The sequence below is a fragment of the Filicampus tigris genome, chromosome 20 (assembly GCF_054856515.1).
Source record: "Filicampus tigris isolate MCC_2025a chromosome 20, RoL_Ftig_1.0, whole genome shotgun sequence".
Lineage (NCBI taxonomy): Eukaryota > Metazoa > Chordata > Actinopteri > Syngnathiformes > Syngnathidae > Filicampus > Filicampus tigris.
Genome location: NC_141236.1, coordinates 3,337,704 through 3,362,340, shown reverse-complemented (window position 1 = coordinate 3,362,340; position 24,637 = coordinate 3,337,704). Strand labels below are relative to the sequence as shown.

At 40.4% G+C, this 24,637-nt stretch overlaps 1 protein-coding gene and 3 long non-coding RNA genes across 9 annotated transcripts; 1 reads left to right on the top strand and 3 right to left on the bottom strand.

Moving 5' to 3' along the window:
* Nucleotides 1-7,329: 7,329 nt before the first annotated feature.
* On the top strand, nucleotides 7,330-14,239 carry LOC147127875 (uncharacterized). Of its 4 annotated transcripts, XR_015084065.1 has the most exons (8): nucleotides 7,402-7,536; nucleotides 9,951-10,043; nucleotides 11,408-11,616; nucleotides 11,764-11,834; nucleotides 11,938-12,227; nucleotides 12,365-12,441; nucleotides 12,527-12,595; nucleotides 12,726-14,239. It is a non-coding gene; the product is annotated as an uncharacterized LOC147127875 (long non-coding RNA). The 4 variants fall into 4 exon arrangements; XR_015084066.1 differs by having other exon boundaries at nucleotides 7,330-7,536; nucleotides 11,764-12,227; nucleotides 12,336-12,441; XR_015084067.1 differs by having other exon boundaries at nucleotides 7,331-7,536; nucleotides 11,413-11,616; nucleotides 11,764-12,227.
* LOC147127874 (uncharacterized) lies at nucleotides 11,415-14,269 on the bottom strand. 3 transcript variants are annotated; one of them, XR_015084063.1, is made up of 12 exons: nucleotides 14,145-14,264; nucleotides 13,825-13,854; nucleotides 13,524-13,738; nucleotides 13,417-13,449; nucleotides 12,734-13,097; nucleotides 12,493-12,667; nucleotides 12,280-12,397; nucleotides 12,077-12,214; nucleotides 11,935-12,006; nucleotides 11,732-11,854; nucleotides 11,590-11,650; nucleotides 11,418-11,503 (listed from the first exon to the last, which is right to left on the bottom strand). It is a non-coding gene; the product is annotated as an uncharacterized LOC147127874 (long non-coding RNA). The 3 variants fall into 3 exon arrangements; XR_015084062.1 differs by having other exon boundaries at nucleotides 11,417-11,503; nucleotides 13,417-13,738; nucleotides 14,145-14,265; XR_015084061.1 differs by having other exon boundaries at nucleotides 11,415-11,503; nucleotides 12,734-13,738; nucleotides 14,145-14,269.
* Nucleotides 14,270-15,078: 809 nt separating this feature from the next.
* LOC147127873 (uncharacterized) lies at nucleotides 15,079-16,652 on the bottom strand. The gene is made up of 2 exons (XR_015084021.1): nucleotides 16,454-16,652; nucleotides 15,079-15,303 (listed from the first exon to the last, which is right to left on the bottom strand). It is a non-coding gene; the product is annotated as an uncharacterized LOC147127873 (long non-coding RNA).
* Nucleotides 16,653-16,897: 245 nt separating this feature from the next.
* On the bottom strand, nucleotides 16,898-23,735 carry LOC147127872 (adenylate kinase 7-like). Its single transcript, XM_086019010.1, has 18 exons — nucleotides 23,499-23,735; nucleotides 23,278-23,418; nucleotides 22,443-22,557; nucleotides 21,786-21,880; nucleotides 21,615-21,725; nucleotides 21,445-21,528; nucleotides 21,285-21,373; nucleotides 21,115-21,205; nucleotides 20,939-21,016; nucleotides 19,865-20,014; nucleotides 19,639-19,767; nucleotides 19,438-19,534; nucleotides 19,208-19,336; nucleotides 19,073-19,135; nucleotides 18,798-18,995; nucleotides 18,461-18,681; nucleotides 18,120-18,278; nucleotides 16,898-18,018 (listed from the first exon to the last, which is right to left on the bottom strand). Exons 1-18 carry the CDS (start codon nucleotides 23,571-23,573, stop codon nucleotides 17,986-17,988), a joined length of 2,058 nt encoding a protein of 685 aa, XP_085875136.1. The 5' UTR covers nucleotides 23,574-23,735; the 3' UTR covers nucleotides 16,898-17,985.
* Between the last annotated feature and the right edge of the window lie 902 nt (nucleotides 23,736-24,637).

The window sequence follows — 24,637 nt, the reverse complement described above, 5'->3', positions numbered from 1 at the left end:
CTGAGCCTCCCCTCACATTTTTTAGGTTTTCTGCCACTGACTTACGAACTGTATAGCGCCTGGGACCCTGTCCCAAAATGCATATATTACATAATGCAGTGTAATGTAGACTACAGTAACATAAATTTAAGCAGGACTATATGGCAGACATGATTTACTCTCTAATGTCATTCTGATATCTCCATTTACAAATCGTAGCAATTTTCTTTTTCTTTATTTTTCATTATATTTGATACTTTCACCCAATTGCCTTGAACCACTGCAGGGATTTTCTAGCTTTCATAACACTTAGAGTAATGTGCAACAGTTCATATTTCAGACTGTCAGGCAGCCACAATCAAATTGAGGTTCACTTAAGAAATATGGGAAACTTAGAGGGGGAAACCTCCTGAGTGTTTATATTGGCAGGAATCTGTTCTTATTTTCACTTTCCCTCCACTGTTCTGGTATTGGCAGCTAGATTTGAGCATTATCATATTGCAGGAGGTTGACGTTCAATAATCCTATTCCCTGAACTCCTTTATATAATTTCTCTCGCAGTAAAAATGCAAAGAATTGTAGTCCGACAGAGCGGAGAAAGAGTGCGCATTCACTAATAAGGATCTAAAATAAATAGATGTGTGACTGTCTCTGGAAACCTCAAAGCAGTGGTTTATAAAGACTCCTCTCTCTTTCTCATGCCCACCATCAATGGGCAAGCACACTGCTGTTGTGTGTGAGGATGTGTGGGAAGAGGATGGGCCTGGAGACGCATCCCTGCGGTGTGCCCTCGTTTGTGGTGATGCCGACTGAAATCCTGTCGCCCAAAAAGTCTAGGAGGCAGTCACACAGGGCGGGGTTAAGTGGAGACAATTTATGGGTGTTTGTAGTGGATGACTGTGTTGAAGGCCAAGCTGTAGTCAGTGAAGAGCGTCCTGATGTAGGAATCTGTTTTCCAGGTGGCAGAGGGAGCAGTGGAGCGCGGCAGCGATGGCGTCTGAAATGTAGCTGTTGTCGGTAGGAGTATTGCACGGGGTCCAGTGTGTCTTTCTGGTATGTTGTTCTGGAAGTTGGCCAGCATCGCTCTCGAGAAGCACTTCATAATGACTGGACTGAGTGCTACTGGTCTGGAGTCAATCAGGCAGGTGGCTGAGATACAATAAATGTTCTTTCAAAGCAGGAGGGAAGAGTTTTCTCAGGTTGAGGAAGGCGGTGGGAACGTCAGCCAGTTCAGGCGCGCAGGTGAGATTTTCAAACCGGGGGTTGATGACCAAGCTTTTATACAACGTCCCCAGTGCCATCTGCGCCCATGGGCCAGTTCATGAGCGCACATTCTCCGAGACATGAGCTAACTGCAGACTTGACGGGCCCCCAAAGAGCTTGTTACATTGGCAGCTGTAACAACACAAGCAGTCCAGGTTGCTATTATTCTGTTTGTGTGTGAGCGATGACAGGAATCGCACCTGCTGCAGCACAACACCGCTGACTGTCAGCAAAGGTGAATAAAGCCCAAGAAGCGTATGTAGCAATCAATGGATACCATCAAGGTTGGCCAACAGAAACCTGTCCAGTACAGCCTATGAAAGTTTATGATAATGGGACTCTACCAAGACCAACAGTGGGTGGATTTGTCGCTTCACTCTTTCCGTCCGCCTTAGCCAGTCAAAGGGCTCCACCCACGGACTCATTTATTCCTGCTGGCGTCAATCCTTAAAAAATGGAGACGCATTTGATTTACTGTATTAACTGTGCTTGCTTGGCACTACCAAGTGTCATTGAAACAAACTACACTACCATTGTGTAGTTGTTTGGAAATTTAAGTACAGTGATAAAGGTTTGGTTCTTTCTTGGAAACAAGAGTATAACAAAAGACACAAAATGGGCAAAAGTACGGAGACCTTATTATTGCGGCAGCAAATACTAATGAAGAGTTGGTCCGCGCTTTGCAGCTGCTATTGTATATAATAACTTTGACTTTACAGGGAAGACTTTCATCCTATTGGGGTTGAGGTCAGGACTCTTAAAGAGGAAGTCAACCCTCCAAAATTCTTTGCAATAATATGTTCTATGACGTTCACTAGTCTAAAGATGGCATTCTGATTAAATATTGTATTTGCTAAAAATCCAAACGTTTTTAGCCATCTCAGGGGGCGGCCATTTTGTTTCTTGCTGTCAACTGAAAATGACATCACAGTTGCCCAGGGCTCAGATAATGACCAATCACGGTTCAATCGACAGTAAGTGGTAAAATGGCCGCCCCCTGAGATGGCTAAAAACAGGCATATTTTACTGCTTAACGCATATTCCACAAATGTAAGATTAATCAGAATGCCATGTTTTGACTAGTGGGCCTGCATAGATTCTTGTAAAGAACATTTTTGGGTTGCCTTCATGTCTATTTACTTTTTTCCCCCCTTGTAATAAAATGAGTTGATTATTGTCATATTTTATTTCTCTTAAATTGTCATAATGCTTTTTTCCCATCCTCAGTGTGGTCTTAATTTGTTTTGACACAAAGAATGAGACAGTGCCACAATTGTGGTTGGACTGGCAGAAAAACTTGACAAGATGACAGACTCCATTTTTAGATGACACAGTGTACTGCTTATTTACTTTGGGCATTGGCCCAGAACCTGACCTAAAAGGCAACAGTATTTCCCAAGCCCTACCAAAGTGCTCTTGAGCAAGTACAAAAAAAGTCCAGACATAATATTTTATTAGGCCTCATGCAGATTCCTTTCTGTACAAACTATATTAGCCATTCTTTGTTTTTGTTTATTCTCCACTTGTGCATTATTTCCCCTTTTTTTAAATTTTGCAAACCAATCTGAATCTCCGAAGCTCCAGTCCAGGCTTTTGTATATCATCATAGCAATTTAGCAACAATTTGATGTTGGTCTTGTGGATTAAAGAGGTCTTCCTGCATTTTGTGCTTGTTTGGTATTGCAGTCATTTAGACTGGAATTATGCACAAGTCATGAAGGAGACTTCAACTGTGAGAATCGAAACAGTGAGCCGGTAGCCCGTTTCAACATTGTCCTCCTATAAGTTATAAATCATATTAACAGTTTTAACAATGATAGCGGAAAGTTCTATGAGGGACACGGTTGCTGGAAAGGAAGTACTCAAAATCGTTGGCGATAAACTTTTCATACAAATTGCTTTTAGAAATGGTGTCAATGAACACAATCTCAATAAAGATCCATTCAAGTAATTATTTATCTAAAACGGAATGGTGGATGACCACAATTGATCACGATTAACATTGTCATTTTAATACGTCCGGAAATATGCCATTTGCGCTCGACTATGGCGAATTAGCATCAGACCGAATCCGTCAAATATCTTCAAAAATACTTGTCATTGGCACGCTACCTCCTCATGTTACATGTGTATACATGTATGTAGAGAAAGCTGTGCAAAGCAATTAGATTCCAACATCAAAGCTATTTATAAAATGAGACGTTAACACATTATGCTTTCATGCTCCATTATGCTTGAGTGTAATTCATGTATCACTCTCAATTTGAAGTATTAGTTGTATCATTAAAAGGTATTGCAAAAGAGCCTCAAAAGCCAAGTAAGAAGCTTCGCACATACGCGCACATACCAGATGACTTGAGATGCAAGTCAATTCTCCTGTAAATGTATCATTGATGACTCAACGGCATTTCCTAAATCATCAGCGTTGACAAGCCCTCAGTCGGACCCCTGTGTAACCTTCAGCTCACATTTTGCAGAGGAGCTGCAAGTATAAAAAAAAACTCTCTTCATTTCCCTCAGTGCGTTTTAGAATAACAGAGTCCAGCTGCAGCCGACTTAAACTGACGCATTTGGACTTTTTGCTCATGTTCTGTCCGTACTCGCTGTTCTCTCCCTCTCTGTTTTATTTCAAGTGAGAGAGCGGGACAGAATGAGCTTGTTGATGAAGTGCAGCAGCTCCAGCACAGGCGGGGATGTTAGCGATTACGTATCCAAATGAAATATCTCTGTTATGCAACCAGATGTATAGTAAATGTAAAAATTGCCTTTGACGTTCTGTAACCACTAACCAAACAAACTGTGCGATGCATTCATTTATTTGGTTTGAGGTTGAATTGCATGTAAGAAACCAGTAGAGCGCAGCCCACATGTTAACAAAATGTGAAAAATAAATAAATGGAGCATCGTATTTGTGTTTGTTTATCCAGCCAGCCATACTCCTTGCAGGCGACTTTCTGGCTCATAGAGAATGATGTGGGTTGACGATGTACCTTTTTTGACCACCGCTGTTTTTTCATCTATTTCATTCATATTATAATTCATTAGCTAGCATTTTAACTTAGTAAAGGATTGATGGAGAATCACTGACAGTTGTGTATATGGACGTCTAGACCGACTGCACAACGAGCGACGCGGGTTTTGGGGCTGAAATATAATGTATACTACTTTATTTGTTTATTTTTATTATTATTATTATTATTTATTTTTTATTTTATTTTTTTTACTGAACCACAAAAGCAGTGCGATTGTCAAGAAAGAAGCGGCTGGCCACAAAGAAGAGGCATATTTCTCCCCAAAAATGGTGGTCAGATTGCGCAATCTCATTTCAATAGATGGCACGTTTTTGCATATGGAACCACAGCACGCAGCACGTCATGGCAGCGTTCAACAGGACAGACCACAAGGGGTCTATTGTATGTAAGCAAATGCGTTTCATTGCATGAAGTTATTTTCGACGAGGATCGGATTTTGCGTTAAACTACAAACATCAACAGCACTTTGAACTGGAAAATTATGGGATGTTTTGAAAGTCACTTCCTGAAACGGGCACCCGCCACGATACAACCATGTAAACACAGACACGAAGAAGGCAATTGCGCAAGATTGATGTGCTGTTTTCGTAAATTACACGTGATTTAATGCCTGTTTAACTATCAAGTTCTATGTTTTAAAAACATTCAGTCAAAAGACCCTTACATTCTCCAAGGTTTTTTTTAGGGGACGAGCAAACTACCCCTGCAAGGTACTTATTGTAAAAATTCTTCTTTTGAATCAGAATCGTCTTTATTGGCCAAGTATGTAATAACACCGAATGAATCACATTTTTGAGGACCTAGCAAATCACACATTTTCTTGATGTTAAAAACAAACGTGCACAGATGTTTGAGTCAAAACGCTTTGTGGTGTGAGTGACTGGTTTGCATTCAGTTGAGTATTCTCAACGAATAGCTTTCAGCACTGTTAAAGAGATTAGTAGTGTGCGTGTGTCTGTGTGTTTGCAGAAAAACGAACATGCTGTGGTGTCATTTTGCCTGACGGTAAAATGGGAAAAGTACTAAATGTGGTATTCCCTGTTGCATCAATGATTTTCTGTAAAAAAAAAAAAAAAAAGTGTGTGTTCTTGTATTTCTGGTGACACAAAGCCTTACATCGCACCTTTCTTGGTGTGTACATTTTGGCTCATTACTATGATGAGTTTTTTCCCCCCCACCCTTTAGACTGTATGTGCGTGTGTCTCCTCCTCCAGCCATTATATGGAGTGCGTAGGTGTGTGGTCCTCATTCAGCATTTTCAACCACCAGCAGATGTTAGGATGACCACCATGATGGTTGCTATTTTTATCATGTGTCCGTGTGTGTGTGTGGGGGGGGGGGGGGGGGGTGAGAGTGACTAGGCCACAACAAGGGAGGTGTGTATTTGGGGTTATTCTGACTGGAAATCTAGCAAGATAAAACAACATAGTGAAGACCACCACTAACAGTTTGCAGACCATTTGGCACCACTGCCGATTATATTGCTATCCAAGTTTAGCAATGAATGAATAGCATAAAATACTTTTTTTTAAGGAAAGAGGTGGATATGACCTCTGACGCCTTGAGGTCAAAGTCCGTGTTGTCCCATTACTTGTGTGCACATGTGACTGCACCATTTAACACAGAGTGGCCACTGACTGCAAAACTTGACATTATGGAGCCATTGAATGTGTTTTTTTCCCAGAATTCTTCAACACTTTGCGGACACTTAACCATCTGTGATGATGACTCAGTTTTTCCAAACAGGCTCGAGGGCCAGCACGGCTTTGGCGATGTCCAGCTTCAGGCACCTAACTAAATATTTGTCACTTTGAATCTACATTTCAAACCTGTTTATGTGGTTGATTTGACAAAGAAAAGCCACAGCAGAATAATATCCTGCTCCTAAAGCCATAAAAGTCACAGAGGCCAGGAAGAGTATTAGCGAGGGTCCTCTGCTCGAGTTTTGGGAAACGTGGGCGTTTGGAAGGACATCATGTCAACAACCAAAAATGAAATTAAGACAGAGTGACAAAACTGGACTCACTCCAGGCAGAGGAAGACAGTCCTGCTTTTCTGACTCATATCTTATAGTTAAAATAATTATTTACAATGTACTACTCTAATTAGTCAATTCTATGCAGAATCCGACAGACATTTATAAAGTAAGCACCTGCTAAGGGCCCCATGACCACTAGGGGGCGGGGGGGATCGGGAACAATTAACAGTCAACCGATAGTCGCGTACTTGATTGGAATCCTTTTTTTTATATACAGTATATATTAAGTTGTTTTTATATGTCCTACTGATTTGCACATTGCTGCTTTAGTTTATTGAACCAAAAATAATACCGGATGACACTTTTACATTCAATGCATTGTATACTGGTACATGTTGTATGTTGTTTTATTTGTTACTTTTAGTAGCCGTGGATGATAATGAATACCGTAATCGGTTAATTTGAATGCTGTGTAAATCAGAAATTTCATATACGTATGTATATGAATGATCAATAATCAATATCATTGGCAAAAAATAATGTAACTTTGCTTTTTTCAGTTGAAAAATGAGGACTTCCACCGTGTTGCCGCCATTGATAAATCTTCGACGTGATCACTACGCCATCTAGAGGTGATAAAATAGAAAGAAAATCATTCCATGACTCAACTGAAAACCTCATTCTGGCGTTATAACCCCAATGAACTGAAAATGTCAGCAAAGGAATTTCAAGATGATTTATGTTGATTTATATGAAAAAAATATGTTGTTGTTTGAAGCTTGAGCCCATAAGTTATTAGATGTTCCCGTCAAATTTGCACCCTTTTCCGAAAGTCTGCTGAGTCACGAAGCATGCAGATGCTTGAAGATGACAAATCTGTTATGAGTGGAAAACTCATCAACTGTTGACTTCTGACACACACACACACACACACACACACACACACACACATATTTTGTGGGTCCGTGTCTCTTTTGGTCATTGGATATTATGTTTGGAAGCAGAGATGAAAAATGGAAAAACGACTCGTTATTTGATTTTCACCTAAGGTAGATCGATAACATCATAGGATAACATTGCTTGCCAAATACCTTTGCGATCTCCTGTCCAGTCGGTGGCGATATGCACCAAGGAGATTTAACTCGCCAAAAACAAGACCAAGAAGAAGAAGAAGAAGAAGCAGCAGCAGCAGTAGCAGCAGCAGCAGCAGAAAAAGAAGAAGAATAACAACTGTACACATTCTGCAATGGCCAAGTCTCCCGGTGACTGGCAGCTGTGTTTTCTGTGAGTAATTTAAACATTTTAAAACTATCTATTTGCCATTTATATACAAATGTATGTATGTACACTCTTTAGGAGCATAATTACGGCACTGAGGCCTTCTCGTTTGTTTATTGTTATTCGCTATCGCTAGAAGCTCGCTAGCTATCTAAAACGATATTAACTAAGGTGGCTTGTCAGCTAGCACGCCCACAAGTATCCAAAGTCAATCAAGGAAAGCGTTTGACTTGAATGTTGTTTTGTATATTTTCCACACCAAAGCTGATGTCCACAATGGAAGATTGATGGCTTCACATATGGCGAGAGATTTGTCTCAAAAGTATTCACACAAGTACATCCGTGATTTTCACGTGTTTTTCAGATCCACAAATATTTGTGATTTTCACGTTTTTTTTAAATGGGGGTGTGAATTTATCATGACTTATCGTCTAAACATTAAATTCTGCGTGTGAAATGTCGAATGTGCATTTGTGGAGGCACGCCGTTTCAACATGTTCTCTCACGCACACACATGCAGGTCTCAGATATTTACATGTGTGGAAAGGCCATCCCTACTCATTCCACTAATGTGGTGCTGTTTCCATTTAACGGGAATGCGCTATATCCCGTTTTTTGTGTAAAACTTCAAAATTGAAAAACGGAAAGCTGATCTTTTATGTGTTTATTTGACACGGCTTGGGGAAACAAAATACGACCGTAATTTGTTTACCCCAAGATAGTTTTGTAGCAAAATTGGAAAAAGATTTGTTGTCAGTTAGTTTCATTTATTTGGTTTCATTTGGTTTTTGGAAATTGACAAAACATTTATTTATTTTTTACTACCCGTTGTGTTAAAAAAACAACAACAACTAATGAACAAATGATACACGGATTGTTGGAGACAGAGACACGACCCTCTAGCGGACTAAAGAGGGATGGCCTTTAAAACACATGTGAATGTTGACACTGCTGTGTGTGGGATAGATGACACCGGAAAGGATTTTTACTCGGGTACCTTCCGACTCCCACAGGGAAAAAAAAATCTCAGTCCCAGACCACAGTATAAAAAAAGAAAAATCCTGTCCCATCCCGTTCCGGTGAAAGCGACTTCTATCCCGCCCGCTCCTGTTCAGCATGACTCCCGTACCGCTCCCTATTTTAGAGGTCAGATACATTAAATAAATAAATAAAGTTGTACTTTTTTCTCATGTATTGATTAGTTTGACGCCTCCCCCCTCCTCTAAGGCTTTATTTTCTCAACATTTTTTTTCCTACTGCAGGGCTTTTGCACTTTTTCAGTTGGTTGCACCAAAATGACCTTTCATTAAATGTCGGGCAAGCCCCCCTCTCTGTCCATTTTTAAAACCCGTTTGAAAAGACATTGCTAGTCTCTTTGACTTTTGATCCGACGTTAGACTGACACTTTTCTGCTGTTTTCCAGTGTCTGCTGTATAGTGTAATTTGTGTTTTAATTTATTGCGTTCACTTGTTATATTCTTGTTATTTTACTGTAAAGTGCCTCGTTACAGCTGCAGCATCAAATGCGCTATATAAAGTTATGTTGTATAGAATTACAACCTTTGAACGATATGCCAAAGATATACATGTATTTTGAGTTTTTCCAATGAGTAATTTTTTAAAGTAAAACTATGTAAAAGACCATCTTTGTCTTTGTGCCAGTGACTCTCCTCTTGAATTTGGCCACAAGGTGAGCAGAGGTCAGCTGTCACAGGAATAAAATAAAACTGAGTTCTTTATTTTTTAACGCTTAATGAAATTAACATGAATCTCCAGAGTTAAGGCTTTAACGTTGACAGCCCTAATTAGAGTCCAAAATTGCATGAATGAACAATTTAATCTGCTATTTCCCCAATGAATAATTTTACATTCTAATACAAAGGATTATTTGGGCCAGGGAAAAAGAACAAACAAAACTGTGTAATCTTACATCGTCAACTTAAAAAGTTGTGTATTTTGGAAGTGTAAAGTAATATACTTACCAGATAATGTAGTGTTGTAAAATGACAAGAGTAAAGTGGCTTTTTTACGAGGGCAGGTAAAGGAATGACATCAAGGGGATCAGATTGCTGCCTGTTGGAGTAGTTTTCATTTTTTTGTACGTTAGAACAATATTAAACTACTCTTTATTAGCACATGAGCGGAGTATTTTCAGTTATAGGACTTTCAGGCCCTACTTGACCAGTTGATTGAAAGGAGCATGAGTAGCTCATTGGATGTCAGGTGGTGGAGAGAAAGCCAGCAGCTGATTGCTCACACAGATGCATGACGCGTGTGGGCGCATTTGCAAATGTTAAAAGTCAAACTTTACTGCCCTATTTGACTAATAATATGACTTAATCTTAGAATAGACAATAAAAAAAAGAACATTTATGTTCCAGAAGAGTGTTACTTACTGCTTTTATTTTCTGCCTGACCAGATGGATGGAGGAGGCTTCGTGCTCAAAGGTGCGGCCGACGGACTTGTGGCACATGCTGAAGGGAAGGGAAGGCCGAGCTGCATTTGGACCCCTGTGAGTATTGAGCAATGTCTTGTGCTTGACGAGCTGATGTGTGATGTCACATCGCACCACAAGGTGGACGTGAGTGCACTGAACTTCAACTTCTGCTTCATGCACTGCACGACACCATCGTCAGACACTTCTGGACATGTTTTTGAATGACAATGATGTGGGCAAAGTTAGCTGAAAAAAAATAATGTCATATTAAAAAAAAAAAAAAAAGTAACTTGGTTCACTTCAGTGTCATTTAAAAACATGTCCAGCAGTGTGATGATGGTGTTGTTCTGTACACTTAGTTTTTGTCCCAGTGTGCCCACGTCCCCCTTTGGTACCATCGCCTACGTGTGTGCGCGTCATTTGAAGTAAGTGACGTCACACATGAGCTCGTCAAGCAGGCAACACTGAAGCTGCTTCCGTCGTCGATGTCTGTGTGTCCAACTTGAGTTAGCTCACACAAACATTGACTGGTGAACTGCTTTCAAATTGTCATGTTAGCTTCTCTGTCCAATAAATAGTTCAACTTGAATTGGATTCTTTGTGTTTTATTGGTAAATCTGCCCTCATTTGAAGCCTTTCATGCGTGTCGGTTGCTGCAGTGGAAATCTGTTCCAAATGCTGCTTGAAGTCTTGAGGTGAGAGTTGCATGTCAGTCACAATACTATTCCTGTTAGTCTCCTCATGGCGCAAAACTCGAGCAATCTTTAAATTCATCGAGCTTTGGGTCATGTGAGATTGAGGGAATAGTAAAAGACTTGTGTCTCATGTAGTGTCTGAAGTGCAACTTTGACCTGAAGACTCAAAAGTGCCTCTCCAAAAACTATCTGCTGCTAGGACCGCCCCTAACTCCGCCCATTTTTGAATCCACCAATCACAGCGCGGCTTAAATTTGCATAGCCAATCAGAATGCAGTAATTTGCATAACCACGCCCACTTTCGACATACCGACCAATCAGAGTGCCCCAAATTTGCATAACCACGCCCACTTCGGATCCCACCAATCACCGTGCTTATAATTTAAATAGTCCCACCCACCTTTTGACCAATCACAACCTTTTATCTGCATTGCTCCACCCACTTCCAGACCCATCAGCGAATCAGAAAGCCTTATTCCAGCCTTGCCACGCCCACTTTCCAGTATTTTCGCCTGCTCAAAATTGGGGGAATTTTTTTTCAAAAAAAAATTTTCCAAAAAAAATTTTCCAAAAAAAATTTAGAAATAAAATTTAGAAATAAAATTTAGAAATAAAATTTAGAAAAACATTTTGGATTTGTTTTGTGTTTTATTACTGTGCTTTAAGCAAGTTTTTTGTGATGTCTGTGAGAATGAAGTTGAGAGCTTAAGTGTCATTTGTAATCAAGCTTTATTTCTTTTGCAGAGTAGACAATCGCAAACAAACAAGTTACAAGTCGGATGACAGTCTGCTCGTTGCTGCGTGCTCAAGTGGTCGGCCAGCGAGAAGAAGCGTGTGGACCTAAGACAAAAAAAAAAAAAAAACATCTGTGAGTCAAAAGTTAAGTCAACGTCTGGTGCAGAAGATGTTTAGGGCTTGAAACCAACCAGCGGTCAAGACTCAAGTCTTCACAGGTGCGTTATGATGGATGATCTTGTTCCTTGCTGCCTAGAAAGGGCAAGAAAAAACAAAAGTATTGGGTCAGAAAAGTTGTTGAGGATTGAAGTGAAAAGCATTTCAAGAGCCTACCGTCCAAGTGCAAATGTCCCATTTCTTCTCAGGCTGCCTCAAACTTTGGCTTCAGCGCCTCGTGTATGAGCAAGCAACAAGGCAAAAGTGTTGCTGTGAGCAGGTACTCGATCGTGCGCCACACTGGACACAAGAACAAAATCATTCAACTTTGTCGAGACAACTGGAACATGTTAGCAGAAATGAAATGTTCGCTTTCTTACCAGCAAAGGACTCCTCCTCAGGCAGACGCACTTTGAGTCATGTTGCAGCTCGTAGCACTCCAGTGGCGCCATCTGCAGGACAAGCAACATGTGAATAGACAATTCTATTACCAACCTGAAATGCAGTGATGTTTTACTGTACACTTCTCCAGTAGCTCCTCATTGATGCAGTCATCTGGAACACCCTGGCAAGCTCCATGATGCGCACCATTCAAGTTGGATGACATGCAAGTCTCCTTGTCGCTGCATGGTGAGGTCGTCAGTTGACCAGCGTGTGGACCTAAAGACAAAAGGTGAGTCAAAAGCTTATGGCATCAGCAACATACCATGAATGTAGCATTTCACCTTTAATGACCACATGGCGACTCATTTTTAGTTGACTTTAAGATGTTGTGATTCAGTGTAAACAGTCTAGCTCCTGAAACTCTAGACTGGTGCAGAGACTTCTCCTGGCTGGACAAACCTGCAAATACCACAAACGATGGACGAGTCAAGCTGCTATTTTTAGTACGTTTATTTACATGTCTTAAAATTGACAATGTAGGCAGCTTTGAGGACCTTCCACATTAATGGAGAATTTCTTTTTGCCCAGCGGGTGGAAGAGTTCCTGACGACACTCTTACTGGAAGCTGCAGTGCATGCCAAGTCAACGAAATAGCAGGCGAGTGCTCTTTCAACATGCCGAGTTTTTTGTAGCCCGTTTAACCGGTCAGCAAGTTGATCATGGCGCCAACTAGAACAAAAAAAAACAGTCAAGTACTTTGATTCATCAAGTTTGTCATTTGCAACAGGTCCCAACCTTGAAGAGGAGCTCGACTTCACAAGTTGATCAGGTTCTTCTGGGTCGCCGTCCTGCCCGTTTTCCATTGCGCCACCTGCAGCACACCCGATTCAAACGATCAGCTAGCTCTTTAGGAGCCTGATCATTTCAATCAGGTGTCTCGCAGCAGGGAGACAAAACATTCAGGAAACCGTCCCTCAAGGATTGGAGACCCCTGATGAGTGTCCTGACTGCAACTTTGGCAAAACTGCAGAGAGAAAAAAAAAATGCTCACTTTATACACCACCATCTTGTTTCGCAGCTTGGATGGGACACATCAGGTCTCCTGACCCTCCTTCAGTTTCATCCGGAATCTTGGCTGGTGCTTCTTCCTGGAGTGACACTGCAGCAAACATTAAAGTTGACAATGATCCAAGTGTTGCCATTGAGTCCATGTTCCCACCAAGTGTCAAATTCAGGTCCAGAGAGTAAAACCCCTGTCGCAGTTTGGCTGTAGCCGCAGGTGCTTCCACTCAACCGGCAGGTAAACGAGCTCCCCAGAAGCTGCTTGAGTGGAAGCACCTGTGGCTGGGTTTTTACTTACTCGACCTGAATTTGACACACCTTTGCCGATTGATAAGATCACAGGAGGCCCCTTGGTCAGCACATGCTTAAATAATTAGTCAAACATTTGTACATGTATGAAAGCGTGTGTGTTTTACCAGTGAGAAGAGCCTCTTCAACAGCATGGAGGCCTGAAAGACGAGGGAACGTAAGCATTTGACTTTAAAATACTCAGCCTGACAAGCTAGTGGCTTAGCAAGCTGACATTTGGTAGACATGCAAAAGTCTCATGACGCCATGTCCCAAAAAGACAGGAAGTCCGCCATTTTAAGCCTCATTTGAGCCTAAATCTGAGCCTGTAGACAGAAATAAAAAACACACACAGATACATGATTTAGTGTTTAATAATATCTTGCATATAAAAACACAAAAATTGTGCCATTTTGCAGTCAATCTGGCCGTTCTATTTAAGATGCAAGCCTGTGGACAGAAATGAGACAGTTAACACACATGCATGAAAATGTGCTTGATTTATTCAATTTACTTGTTAAGTGTCGTCTACTTACCTTCGGCAAAACGGCACTTTGGTCCAGAAGCTGAAAAAGGTTTGAGCAAATGCTTAGTTAGTCATCTCATACAAATGAACTGCATTACTGTTAAACAAGTTAACCATGAACAAACACTGAAATTGCGTTCATCCATTTCTCACTATGTGCGTCCCAAAAACGTGTTTTGGTGCAATTTAAAGACGTAGGAAGCGTTAATTTCCAACGCTAGAGCAAACGCTTTAGCTTGCCATTTGAGTAAGCACGCCAAAAGTGCTACTTTAGCTCAAAGTTAGTAAAAGCAGTGAGTTTTAAGAGGCTGTTGAAGATTGAGCACTCACTTTCTCAAAGTTTTCGATGGTCTTGTGGCAGAAATGTGTTTCGGAGCAGCAGGTGGACGAGGACGACCGGAGGCTGACAGTCAGCTGAGAAATAATGACGGGCTCTTTTTCCCCGACTTAAATAGGTTTCCGGCGATGACGTCACTTCCAGAGGGGAAAAAAATTAAAAACTTTTATTTAACAACGGAAAGTTAAGTTGTCGATGTCGGAAAAGAAGTTGTGATACATTGAAAATAAGGGGGCGAACTAATAGAAACATTATTATGAATGCTTACCGGGATTTGAACCCAAGGTGTCGGCGTACAAACTGGTGATGTCTAACCACTCGACTACTACTTTGTTGCAGTTACTTTCTCTCTTGGTAGTATATATCAGATAGGATGATGCAATGGGTGTGTAAATTAATGGATAGATTTAAACAACCGAAATACATGAGAAGATCTAACACGGTCGAATGGTTAGTGTCCCAACTTAGCCTTTAGGAGACCCGGGTTCGATTCTTGCTCTGTTCTTCATGGATGGAGCAAAGTGTGAGGATCGAACCCGAGTCTCCAGAACACCACGCTATTTTTTATACCACTCGGCCATCTTGACGGAGAAAATTTCAAATTTTTGTTATGTATTTGATGGATTTTAGTAAAATCAAATTTCCTGCAGTCTTCCAAACATCCATCTATCCAGCAATTACCCGAGCTTCTTATGCTCAGTTACATGAAAAAAAGGAAATGTAATTGGGGAGAGGGCATCTCTTGTAAAGTGGTCACTTACACTGCTAACATTCCCGGTGGACTCTATGATGACACTCAAACCTAACAAATAACCCCTCTACCTCACCAGTACTTACTACTACTATTCATGAGGTCATCCATCGGGAGAGAGTTTGCAAAGTCAACTTGGTTTGAAATTGAAGACAAACATGACAAATGAGGCAGTGTAGTATGTTACTTTGCTTTATTGGTGATCGTGAATAAAATGTTTGAATAAAACACACAAGTGTCTTCTTGTCTGCTTCAGTCACAAACAGTCGCAAATGTTTAGTTCGTGTTTTAGTTTGAAGATGCTTTGACGAGAAAGGCAAATGCTGGGAGGTCTCGTCTCGTCTTGTTGGTTGGGGGGAGTGGGTGGGTCGCTACTGGTCCGATAGGTCTGTAGCCGTCACCTGCAACACACAACGAAACATGGTGAAATCTAATTTAATAATAACCATTATTACTATTGGGGAGAAAAATGGGAAGACTTTCCGAGCGCCCCCCAAAGTATTACGTGACATCGGGAATATACACCGCCGCTCATCCAACCCACGACTACCCCCAAACACCACCACCTCCAAACCAAATTTACCAGTGTGTGCATAAAAAGGATTAACGAGAATAAATGACGAACAATCGCCACCAAAATTCATATTGCATATCTCAACCTGTGCCCACATACATTTTTTTAAATATCCAAACAAATCGCCTCACTGGACTTGAAGCGTTTCCTCTTTGAGTGTGAGCCGGGCCCATGGAGAAGAAAATGGTAATGTCCATAAAATCTCAAATATTGGTGCGATCCGTTTGATATTGACGAAACAAGTCTTTTTTTTAACTTCCCATTTCGTTTTTATATTTTTAGTATCTGCTTCCAAAATATATTCAATGACCAAAAGTAAGTCTTAAACTCCTGCAAGACCGAATCTGCTTCTGTTAGCGACGAAAAGATTTCGTTAGCCTTCTGAAAATCATGACAAACTAGGGTTTTGACGCCCACCCAAAAGAAAAGCGATCGACGAAAAAAAACGTCCACCTCTTGTTCGCCGCTAGTTGTTGCCATGGTTACAAGGCACGCACATCGCAGTCGTTGAGCATTCTGAAGATAGCTTCACATTTAAACGCAGATGTGTTGTCCTTTCCCGTGTCCTCGTTAATAGTTATCACAGAAGAAGACAATCATACAACACCCTGGACTGCTCCCTGCGTGCTGTTCAAAGGTTTATTTACCGTAACATTGGTGCTAAATTTGGTTAGCATGTCTGCCTTTTACTGTACGATAGCATTTAGCTAGCGGACGTTCGTTGTTTAATCACTTGTTTTACACGCCAGTGTTGTATGGAACGAGTGACAATTAAACAACTTGAAGTAAGAACTTTTGCCTCTTATTTGTAGAAGTGGCTGAAAAGTGCCCTGCCCTGAGACAATCTTGAATGCAGTAGATCGTTGAGAACACGTACGTTGAGTTAATTTGCCTGAAATCAGATGATTACTACCGTTTGACTATTGTACATAGACGTGTGTAGTGTACATACATATTTGACAAGATCGATATCGTACCTCTGGTAATCCATTCTTTCTGTTGACGTTTCTATAGGATCCAAATCTCCAATCACACGCAATTTCCCGCACACTCGCCTGCCTGTCTAAAATCTAAGTGTACTTCTTCGTCGCTACAAATTGTTAAAATTAACCTAAAATTTGTAGTCGCGTGAATTATCAAAATATTTACAGTCACTAGCTGCATTCCCAAAGGCGAAGCACGCCCCGCCGCATGGGATTGTGGGATATTCTAATATATTTTTTAATAAGCTTTAACAAGAATTAAAAAATATATATATATTATATAAATTATATTATACATAAAAATATATATCGGTATGTGTATTGTATGTGTAAGATAATGATTTGACTATATGCATATGTGTGAGAATGTAAGGCAGTTTTTGGGTTGACTTCCGCTTGAAGGTGAGGTTGGAACAACATAAAACAAAAGCAACAGGCTCCAGAAGTACGTTTTTATTATTCTTACAATATACTTGAACATTCAAGTACACACTCAGCTTCAGCAGCCCTTGGCGTTTGCAGAGCACGTGCTCTTTATGGTACCCAACGGCTTTCTTGGGCTTCCAGATTCTCTGTGAAGAACACATACAATAGTTGGGAAATTAAATAATATACAAGTGCAGTGGTTGGTGGGGCACTGCTGGATCCTTCATCATCCAGACGAGAATGTTGGTCTTTCCCAATGGTTATAGTGGAGTATGTATGCCCGAAAATGTCGGCCAACTGACTTCTTACAAGTTGGAAGACAACTGTGATGCTAATTCAATGACACATTGGTTGAACATGTCCATATGGTCAAATTATTTTCAATCTTTTCTCGGAGTACCACCATTTTTGTCCAGGCCTGTTTCACGAGTTTATGATGATCATTTTTAAAATAAAGCTGTTCAACCATAATTCAAAAGCTATTTCTGATTTTCATTAGTTAGTTTTCATTAACGTTTTATTTGTTTTCATTACTTTTCTTATATGATTATATTATTATTTCATTAACAGAGGATACCAATATTTTTTCCAGGTTACTATACAGCTCACGATATTGTCGCTACAATGTCGCCATCTCCTGGTCACTAGAAGAAATGAAAATTTAAAATCAAATATTTTCAAACAATTTATTTTTTTAAACATTTTGTTACTCGTTCCAAACACCAAACTAGAAAATCAAGCTGTGTTTCAATTTTGGTGTTTAGATATTAAAATGAAAATCAAGTTAGTCGTTTTTCTTTTTTTTTACTAACGTAATATCCACTAACCAAAACAGATCACGGACCTTCCTGCCACATTTAGAAAACAGGCATCTTTGGTTAAGTGAAAACTCTAAATTGTTAAAGGATTATTAAAGAATGTCATAGTTTAAATGATGATTTGTCTAAATGCTGTCCAGTACTGGTTCGTCTGGCAAAAATTTAACCTGGAAAGGCTCCCGCTCAAAAATCTAATTAATATATTTATTACATCATATTTGGGCCTTTCCCCTCCTTTGATTGCTTCAACGACACCTTGACTGTGATCAGTGCAATGCTCAATCAATCTTTGTCCATACGAAGAAGATACTCCGCCTGCCAAAAAATAAAACAAAAGATATTGACAGTCTCTAAAAAGTGTGTGCATTCCTTAACAGACACAGCTCAGTCAACATAATAAAAGGATGCCGCCGTACCAAAAAGCTGACCGGGTCGTTAGGTTTGATCTTGGAGCATTCTTGCAGGGCTTCAGTGAGTGCGGGCATCACATACTTCATCAAGTAGTTGCGCAACGGGAGAGCTTTAGCTTCCAGGAGCTCGTGCTCCTGCCTCTTGACCTCTTCCAAATTGTTTTGCTGACAAAAAAAAAAGGATGTGTTGAACTCAAAGGTTTAGAGGTCAAATTAAGTCCATCTGTTACAGTGCCTTTTAGGTTAAACCCTAAATCAGAGTATCCCGAAATGTTTGTGAGTGTAGCGTATTTGCGATCATTTTAGCTCGCTTAGATGACGCTAATCAAAAATGGCCGCTTCCGCACCCAAGCTTCATACTGCGCTGCCATCTCAGCGAGCAAGGTCTCGTTCCTGCGTTTCCTCTCTGCCGCTTCTTCTGCCTCTTTCAGCTTCCTCTCCATTTCCCGCCTCCTGTCCTCCTCCTCCTCCTGCTCCTCGGGACTCAGGCCGTAGTTCTTGGGAGGGCCCACCACCTCGATGATGTTGCTCACGATCTGCGTGAATTCGGGGTCGTCGGCTTTCACCTCTGCAAGGACCAAGAGACGCCCATGGGCTATTTTTATACTTCAAAAGCTGTCCCGATGCTTTTGTCCTCGTGTAGCTCGCACGAGAGTTAAAAAATAAGACAGTATTTCACAATACCGAGATACTCCGGGTATATTTCCTGTTCATCAAAGTAGTCAAGGGCGGTTTCTGCGGCCCTGCTGAGTTGTCGGAATCTGGCCAGTCGAGGGACAAACTCATCCTGGGTTAAGCCTCTTTTCTGGGCCTCGCTTTCGGGAAGGTCTTGCACTTTCTTAGTCAGGTACTCATCAGATGCATCCAAGGCAAACACATATTCTGGGAGGGGAGGCGGGGGAGTTGCTATTTTTATCCTTTGAAGGTAACAAGACAGATTACGTGCGTAAATGGACAACCTGGAGTGATCTTGTTGTATGACGGCGTCCCGTTGGGCAAGTCTTGGTTCTCTGGATCCTCGGCTGAGCGGCAAATACGGGACAGCGCTTGCTGTTATTCACTCCAGAGCATCTGAATAACGGGAAGACACTTACCACTGAACATCTGACTCGCTTGCTCAAATGTCCTCGGGAAGCCATACAAAACAAATCCTTGGTTTCGACAAGGCTTTGAGTTGAGCTTTTCTGTCAAAATTTCTAAAAGCAGATCATCCTCCAGTCGACCTAATTGTATGAAAAAAAAAAAAAAGGTTTGTTGTCATATGGAGTGGAATCAACAGAAAATTAATTTTCCCGTGTCTCTTATGTAGAGTTGTGCATGAGACCTGCGTTATTTTCCATGCTTCCTTTTATCGTTTCCAGTTGATCCTGGGCCGTTTCCTGTTCGCTGACCTCGGCATCAATTCTGGCCATGGTATCTTTCTGCGGAATACAAATTCATTTCGTCTTATCGTGGCTTTGCATTTCATGAGTCATCACTTATGTATTTATATACTTATATATCTCATGAGACGCGTGAATCTGACCAGCTGCGCCATCTTTTCGTCGATGACATCTCGGATGTTGATGTGATGTATTCGATAACGCTCGCACAGCTTCGCCGCCAATTCACTTTTACCCACGGCTGGCGGTCCGGTGAGGCAGATTCTGATGGGCTATTGACACGGACGGGGCAAAAAAAATCCTCAATGTCCAGCCCATGCCGAAGTAGCTTTTTCATATCCGCCATCAATTGCATTTTGGAGGACTTACAAGTAGTTTTCTTGTGTGTCTGTATTCTTCCACGAGGGCTTCTATATTCTCAATTATGCCGCCTTCCGCTGTCCAGGTGAAGGCAAAGGCGTCTTTCACGACAAAAGCATCCAGACGGAGGTCGACGCTGAGATACTCCAGCTCCTCTTGCTGAACTCAAGACGGGAAACAATTATAACCACAAAATTGACGCTGAACACCGATCTGGTCGAAAAACACATTTCTATACTCTGGCTTTTGATCAGATCTGAAATTTTCGGCTCTTCTCCAGGTGTCAATTCTTTTTTATGTTAATTTATTGGCTTTATTTGTTTATACATTTTTTATTTATATTTTACATATTATTCATATCTTTATTTATTAATACTTGTGTATTACGGCCTTTTATTGTCTTGATTTATTGTCTACTGTTTGTAGTGCTTTGTTACACCTCTAGCTAGCTGTTATGAAATGCGCTATATAAATAAAATGGTATTGTATTGTATAAGATTCCAATAAACGTATAACATTAGTATTTATCGCATTAAGATCATTAATCTGAGATCCAATCTCAGAGCGGCAGTAGATTCAAATTCTGCCATTCAAAAGCTAATAATTCTCAGTTTTGATTGTTATTGTTAAATAGGTTCAGCATGTATACAAGCAATATGTTCCTACTTAGTTACATATCTAAATCACGTGACACATTTTTCAAATAATCCACCCGTACTCGGGTTCCTTGATTATGGAAAAAAATATCGATCACGATTATTTTGGTAATACTGTAAATGAAATCACGATTATTCAAACGATCATTTATTTGTTGGTACAAAACAAGGACATTTTTAAACGTAAAAAAAATACAAAGTCAAAATTCCTTTGAAAAACTGTAATTATGTAAACTCCAAACAAAATGTAAAATTTGTTATAATAAAATTAAATAAAAGTGCAAATGTATACAATCACAGTGCGTGGGATATAAATGCATATTAATAATCGTTTTTTTTTATTATGCCAATTTAGTAATCGTGGGGTGTAATAATCGTAATTGTAATTGAGTTTTGATTAATTGCGCAACCCTGAGCCGTAGTATACCTTATAAGCCTTCATAGCGATGGCTTCCTTTTCTGGTACTTGGCACACTTTTCCTGTCCCAAGCACATGACTTACGGCCTGAAATGTAAAGAGGAGAGTCATTGTTCTGGAAAAATGGCAAACAACTAAGCAGAACACTCAACTACAGTATTTTCAGTCATTTACGGCGTGTTTACCTTGACTATGTCCCCCAGTTTGCTCTTGGAGTCATCAATTGCAAGAATATATTTGGACTTGGGTTTGACATCAATCAAACTTTGGATCACTCTGCCAAAGAAATCACAGCCGGTTAAGTAAACGCAAACAATGGAAAAACAAATCAAATTATTTCAAAGCCGCAACGCACTTAGCAAGGTCAAGCACGTGGATGGTGGGGATGTAATTTGAGCCCTCTCCAAAAATGGGAACTTTTGAACACTCAGATAGCCAGGACACCTAATCGTAAATGCAAAATGATCAAAAATCAAAGAGGAAATGACACGGACTGTGAGCGAGGTATCACCTACCTTGTAAAAGTAGTGGAAGAGATTTTCTCCCTTTCCATACTGTATCCCCGCAGCCAAAACGTAACCTTTCAGTTTATTCTTTTTCTGAAAGATGTATGACGCAGCAGAATCAAACACATGTGTTACTTCATATAGCACTCGAGTGTATTTCTCCTGATAAAACTACTTACTCCTGTTCCCAGTTTGAGCACTTGTTTCTCCATATTGTTGTGGTGTTTAAAGCTGGGATGCGGGCGTCTTTTTCGGAACTCCTCCTCTGTTATGAATCTTTCGGCTTCCTCCTGCGGAAGGGATGCGTTAGTAGTATCGTCGGCATTCTATTGAACAGTCGCCGCGCTCACCGTTTCGGGCCTCTTGGTCATTGCCCATGTCAACACCGTCGAGACTAAAATGAACGTTTTCTTTGACCTGAAGTTCTCCATTTCACCATGCAGGGCTACAAATGAGAGCAAAGGAAGTAGTGATGGGGAAATGAAGCTTCATGAACCACTTGTGATGTTATTTCACTCCTCTAGATGGTGCTCTTGGTTTAAAGGTAAACCTATTAAATTGGAAACGTATTCTATTTCTACTACATATTTCAAGCAAGAGTGCCATCTAGAGGAGTCCAAATATATCACAGGTGTTCCATGAACCTTCATTTGACCATCACTACATTGACATCACAACACGGAAGAGTTGAGTGAAGAGTGAAGTACTGTACAGTTAGCAATGTGACAAAATTCCCTCAAAATGACAGTTTGTCAAAATGTTGAGTCTGGTTGGAATAGCTGAGACAATCTGAGACATTTGCCAAAACTTGCCCAAAAAACTCGACTTGACTAGCACAAATAAAAGATTATTGGTCATCTATGTAAGCAGTCAATCGTTTGTATTTGTTGGAAGATTTTAGAGGCATTTGAAGTGCTCATTCCATTTTTTTTATGTCACATTGCTAGTATAATTCTAACGTCAATGTCATAAGAATCAACTATAGGGATCGTTCCTTGTTGCCAAACCTGTGATCGCCCATGTTGCCTCTTCAATGTCATCTTGTGTTGCATTTTCTGAGATGTTGTACACCACCACGTCGCAATCCAGCAAGCGCGGGAGGAGATCCTCTCTGCTTAGCGACTGGAAGACAAGATTACAAATATCCAGCAATCCTCCAGAAATAAACAAAATTGTCTACACTGAGTGGAGTGATGGTAATAATTGAACGCTATTGTTATACTGAGCGATGTTTAAAATATTTTGGATACCTTAGTTCAAGGGTGTCAAACATAGGCCAGAACTGGGCCGTCAGTGGTCCAATCCAGCCCATATGGAAAAAACACATTAACTGCAATTTATCAACAAAACTAACGGCTGTTGCTCATTTTGTCCACTGGAGGGCGCACTCAGTCTGAAATCGGCCATTACCGTACTCAGGATTTGACGCCCAGTGTTGATATATACTTGTGAAGGGGTTTCATCAACAAAGTAAGCCTCCTTCATAAGAATAAAATATTGTTCCACATTTGCATTGCGCAGAACACAGTTCTGTGAAAACGAATACCTCATGTAGAATATTTTAAGTGACCGAATAATGCAAAACACCAGTAAACATGAACCTTAATTCGAAAGAGGTTGTTTTGGTGGAACTCATGTTTTTACATGAACTGCCACAACTTGTATGTACAGTATTCTTATGTATACACAAGGCAGAGGGACAACCGCACCTCAAAAGTTCTCACTAGTTGGTGCGACGAGTCAGCGGAGGTTGAGGAAACTTATGGTACCACAACAGAAAAGTTCAATATCACGTAGTGATGTGATAAGATAAGATCACCAGGGCGGGATGATGCAACTCACCAAATATTGCTCATGCAAAACGCTTGTTTTCTCATAGCTGGATGTTGAGGACACAGTGCCGACCACCTGGAAGGCAGGTTCATTTGTCTGCGGTTCGCCGTCATCATCATCTTCCACCTTCTCCCCGCAACTCGATAAATACTGTGCAGGTAAATCAGAAAAATATGTATTAATTGGACATGGGTAAATTATCATTCATGTAGCTAGTGTATGTATTTCACCTCGGCGATGTGCTTGGAGGTATATTTGTTGACGTCGTTCACAAAAATACGTCTGGGACGTTTTTTGTCACCCATTTCCGATAAGGTTGCTAAAGTTGATTAATCTTTAGTGTGCTAAAAATGGCTCAGTAAGGCAATGGTAGCTCACTTGTTTGGGTCTTGGACCGAAATAATCGCCAAGGAGACGCGAACGCGCCTCAAGGAGTCTTGCGTCATCACTCAGCGACAATAATCTGAGTTTGACGGGTTTCCATGGAAACCGGTTCCCACCCACTTTCACCTAAGACTGTATCGCCCCAGGCTTCAGTAATTCCCCCCTTTCTGGTTTGATTCGCAGATGAGTCACTTTGAATTTCAGCCTATTGGACATCAAGTAGAGAAACATGCTTATTTACATGTGTACAGTTAAATTATGGCATTCGTATTACAGATATATCCCAATAAATTAGAATACATATAAAGTATTGTACAAAAGTCAGTATTTCAATTCAAAAAGTCAAACTTTATAGATTTAAAACAGCTAATACTTTTTAGAACTAATACTTTTCAGAGGCCAATCTGTTATTTCTGTCAGCAACACTTATGTTTCTTATATAATATTCTAATTTCTTGAGGTGGTGACTTCAGTTTTTTTTAATTATCTGTAAGATATGACAATTACAATTTTAAAAGATAAAATCATGAAACGTGTCACTGTAAAGCAGTGTTTTTCAAACTTTTTTGAGTCAAGGCACATTTATTTCTTTGAAAAAATCCCGCGGCACACCACCAGCTGAAATTGTGAAACAAAATCTTCTGTTAACAATATAAGTGTTATATGTTTATATAAGAGTTTTTTTTAACATTGAAGAATGACATTATATTGTAACGTCTTGAATAGGAATTAAATAAACACAAAGAAAAAAGTATTTTATTATGTTTCACATTGATACTTAATCAGTGTGAAACATGGGCCTGTTTGGATAAACACGCGTCACTAATTTGCTTGTCACAATGACAATTAGCTACGTGACAATTAGCTACCTGCTGCTGCTACCTACTGGTATGGAAGAGTACTACAATGTAGAACTACATGATTACGCTGCCAGGCGCTAGGCCGCACAGGAACACAAATTAGATAATTTCCCACGGCACGCCTG

Coding starts and splice junctions, on each gene's coding strand:
- LOC147127872 (XM_086019010.1), bottom strand. CDS start 23,573: ATGGGTGACAAAAAACGTCCCAGACGTATTTTTGTGAACGACGTCAAC. Junction 21,017..21,114: donor AACTGGGGGACATAGTCAAG/GTAAACACGCCG, acceptor TTTACATTTCAG/GCCGTAAGTCATGTGCTTGG. Junction 18,682..18,797: donor AATATACCCGGAGTATCTCG/GTATTGTGAAAT, acceptor TGGTCCTTGCAG/AGGTGAAAGCCGACGACCCC.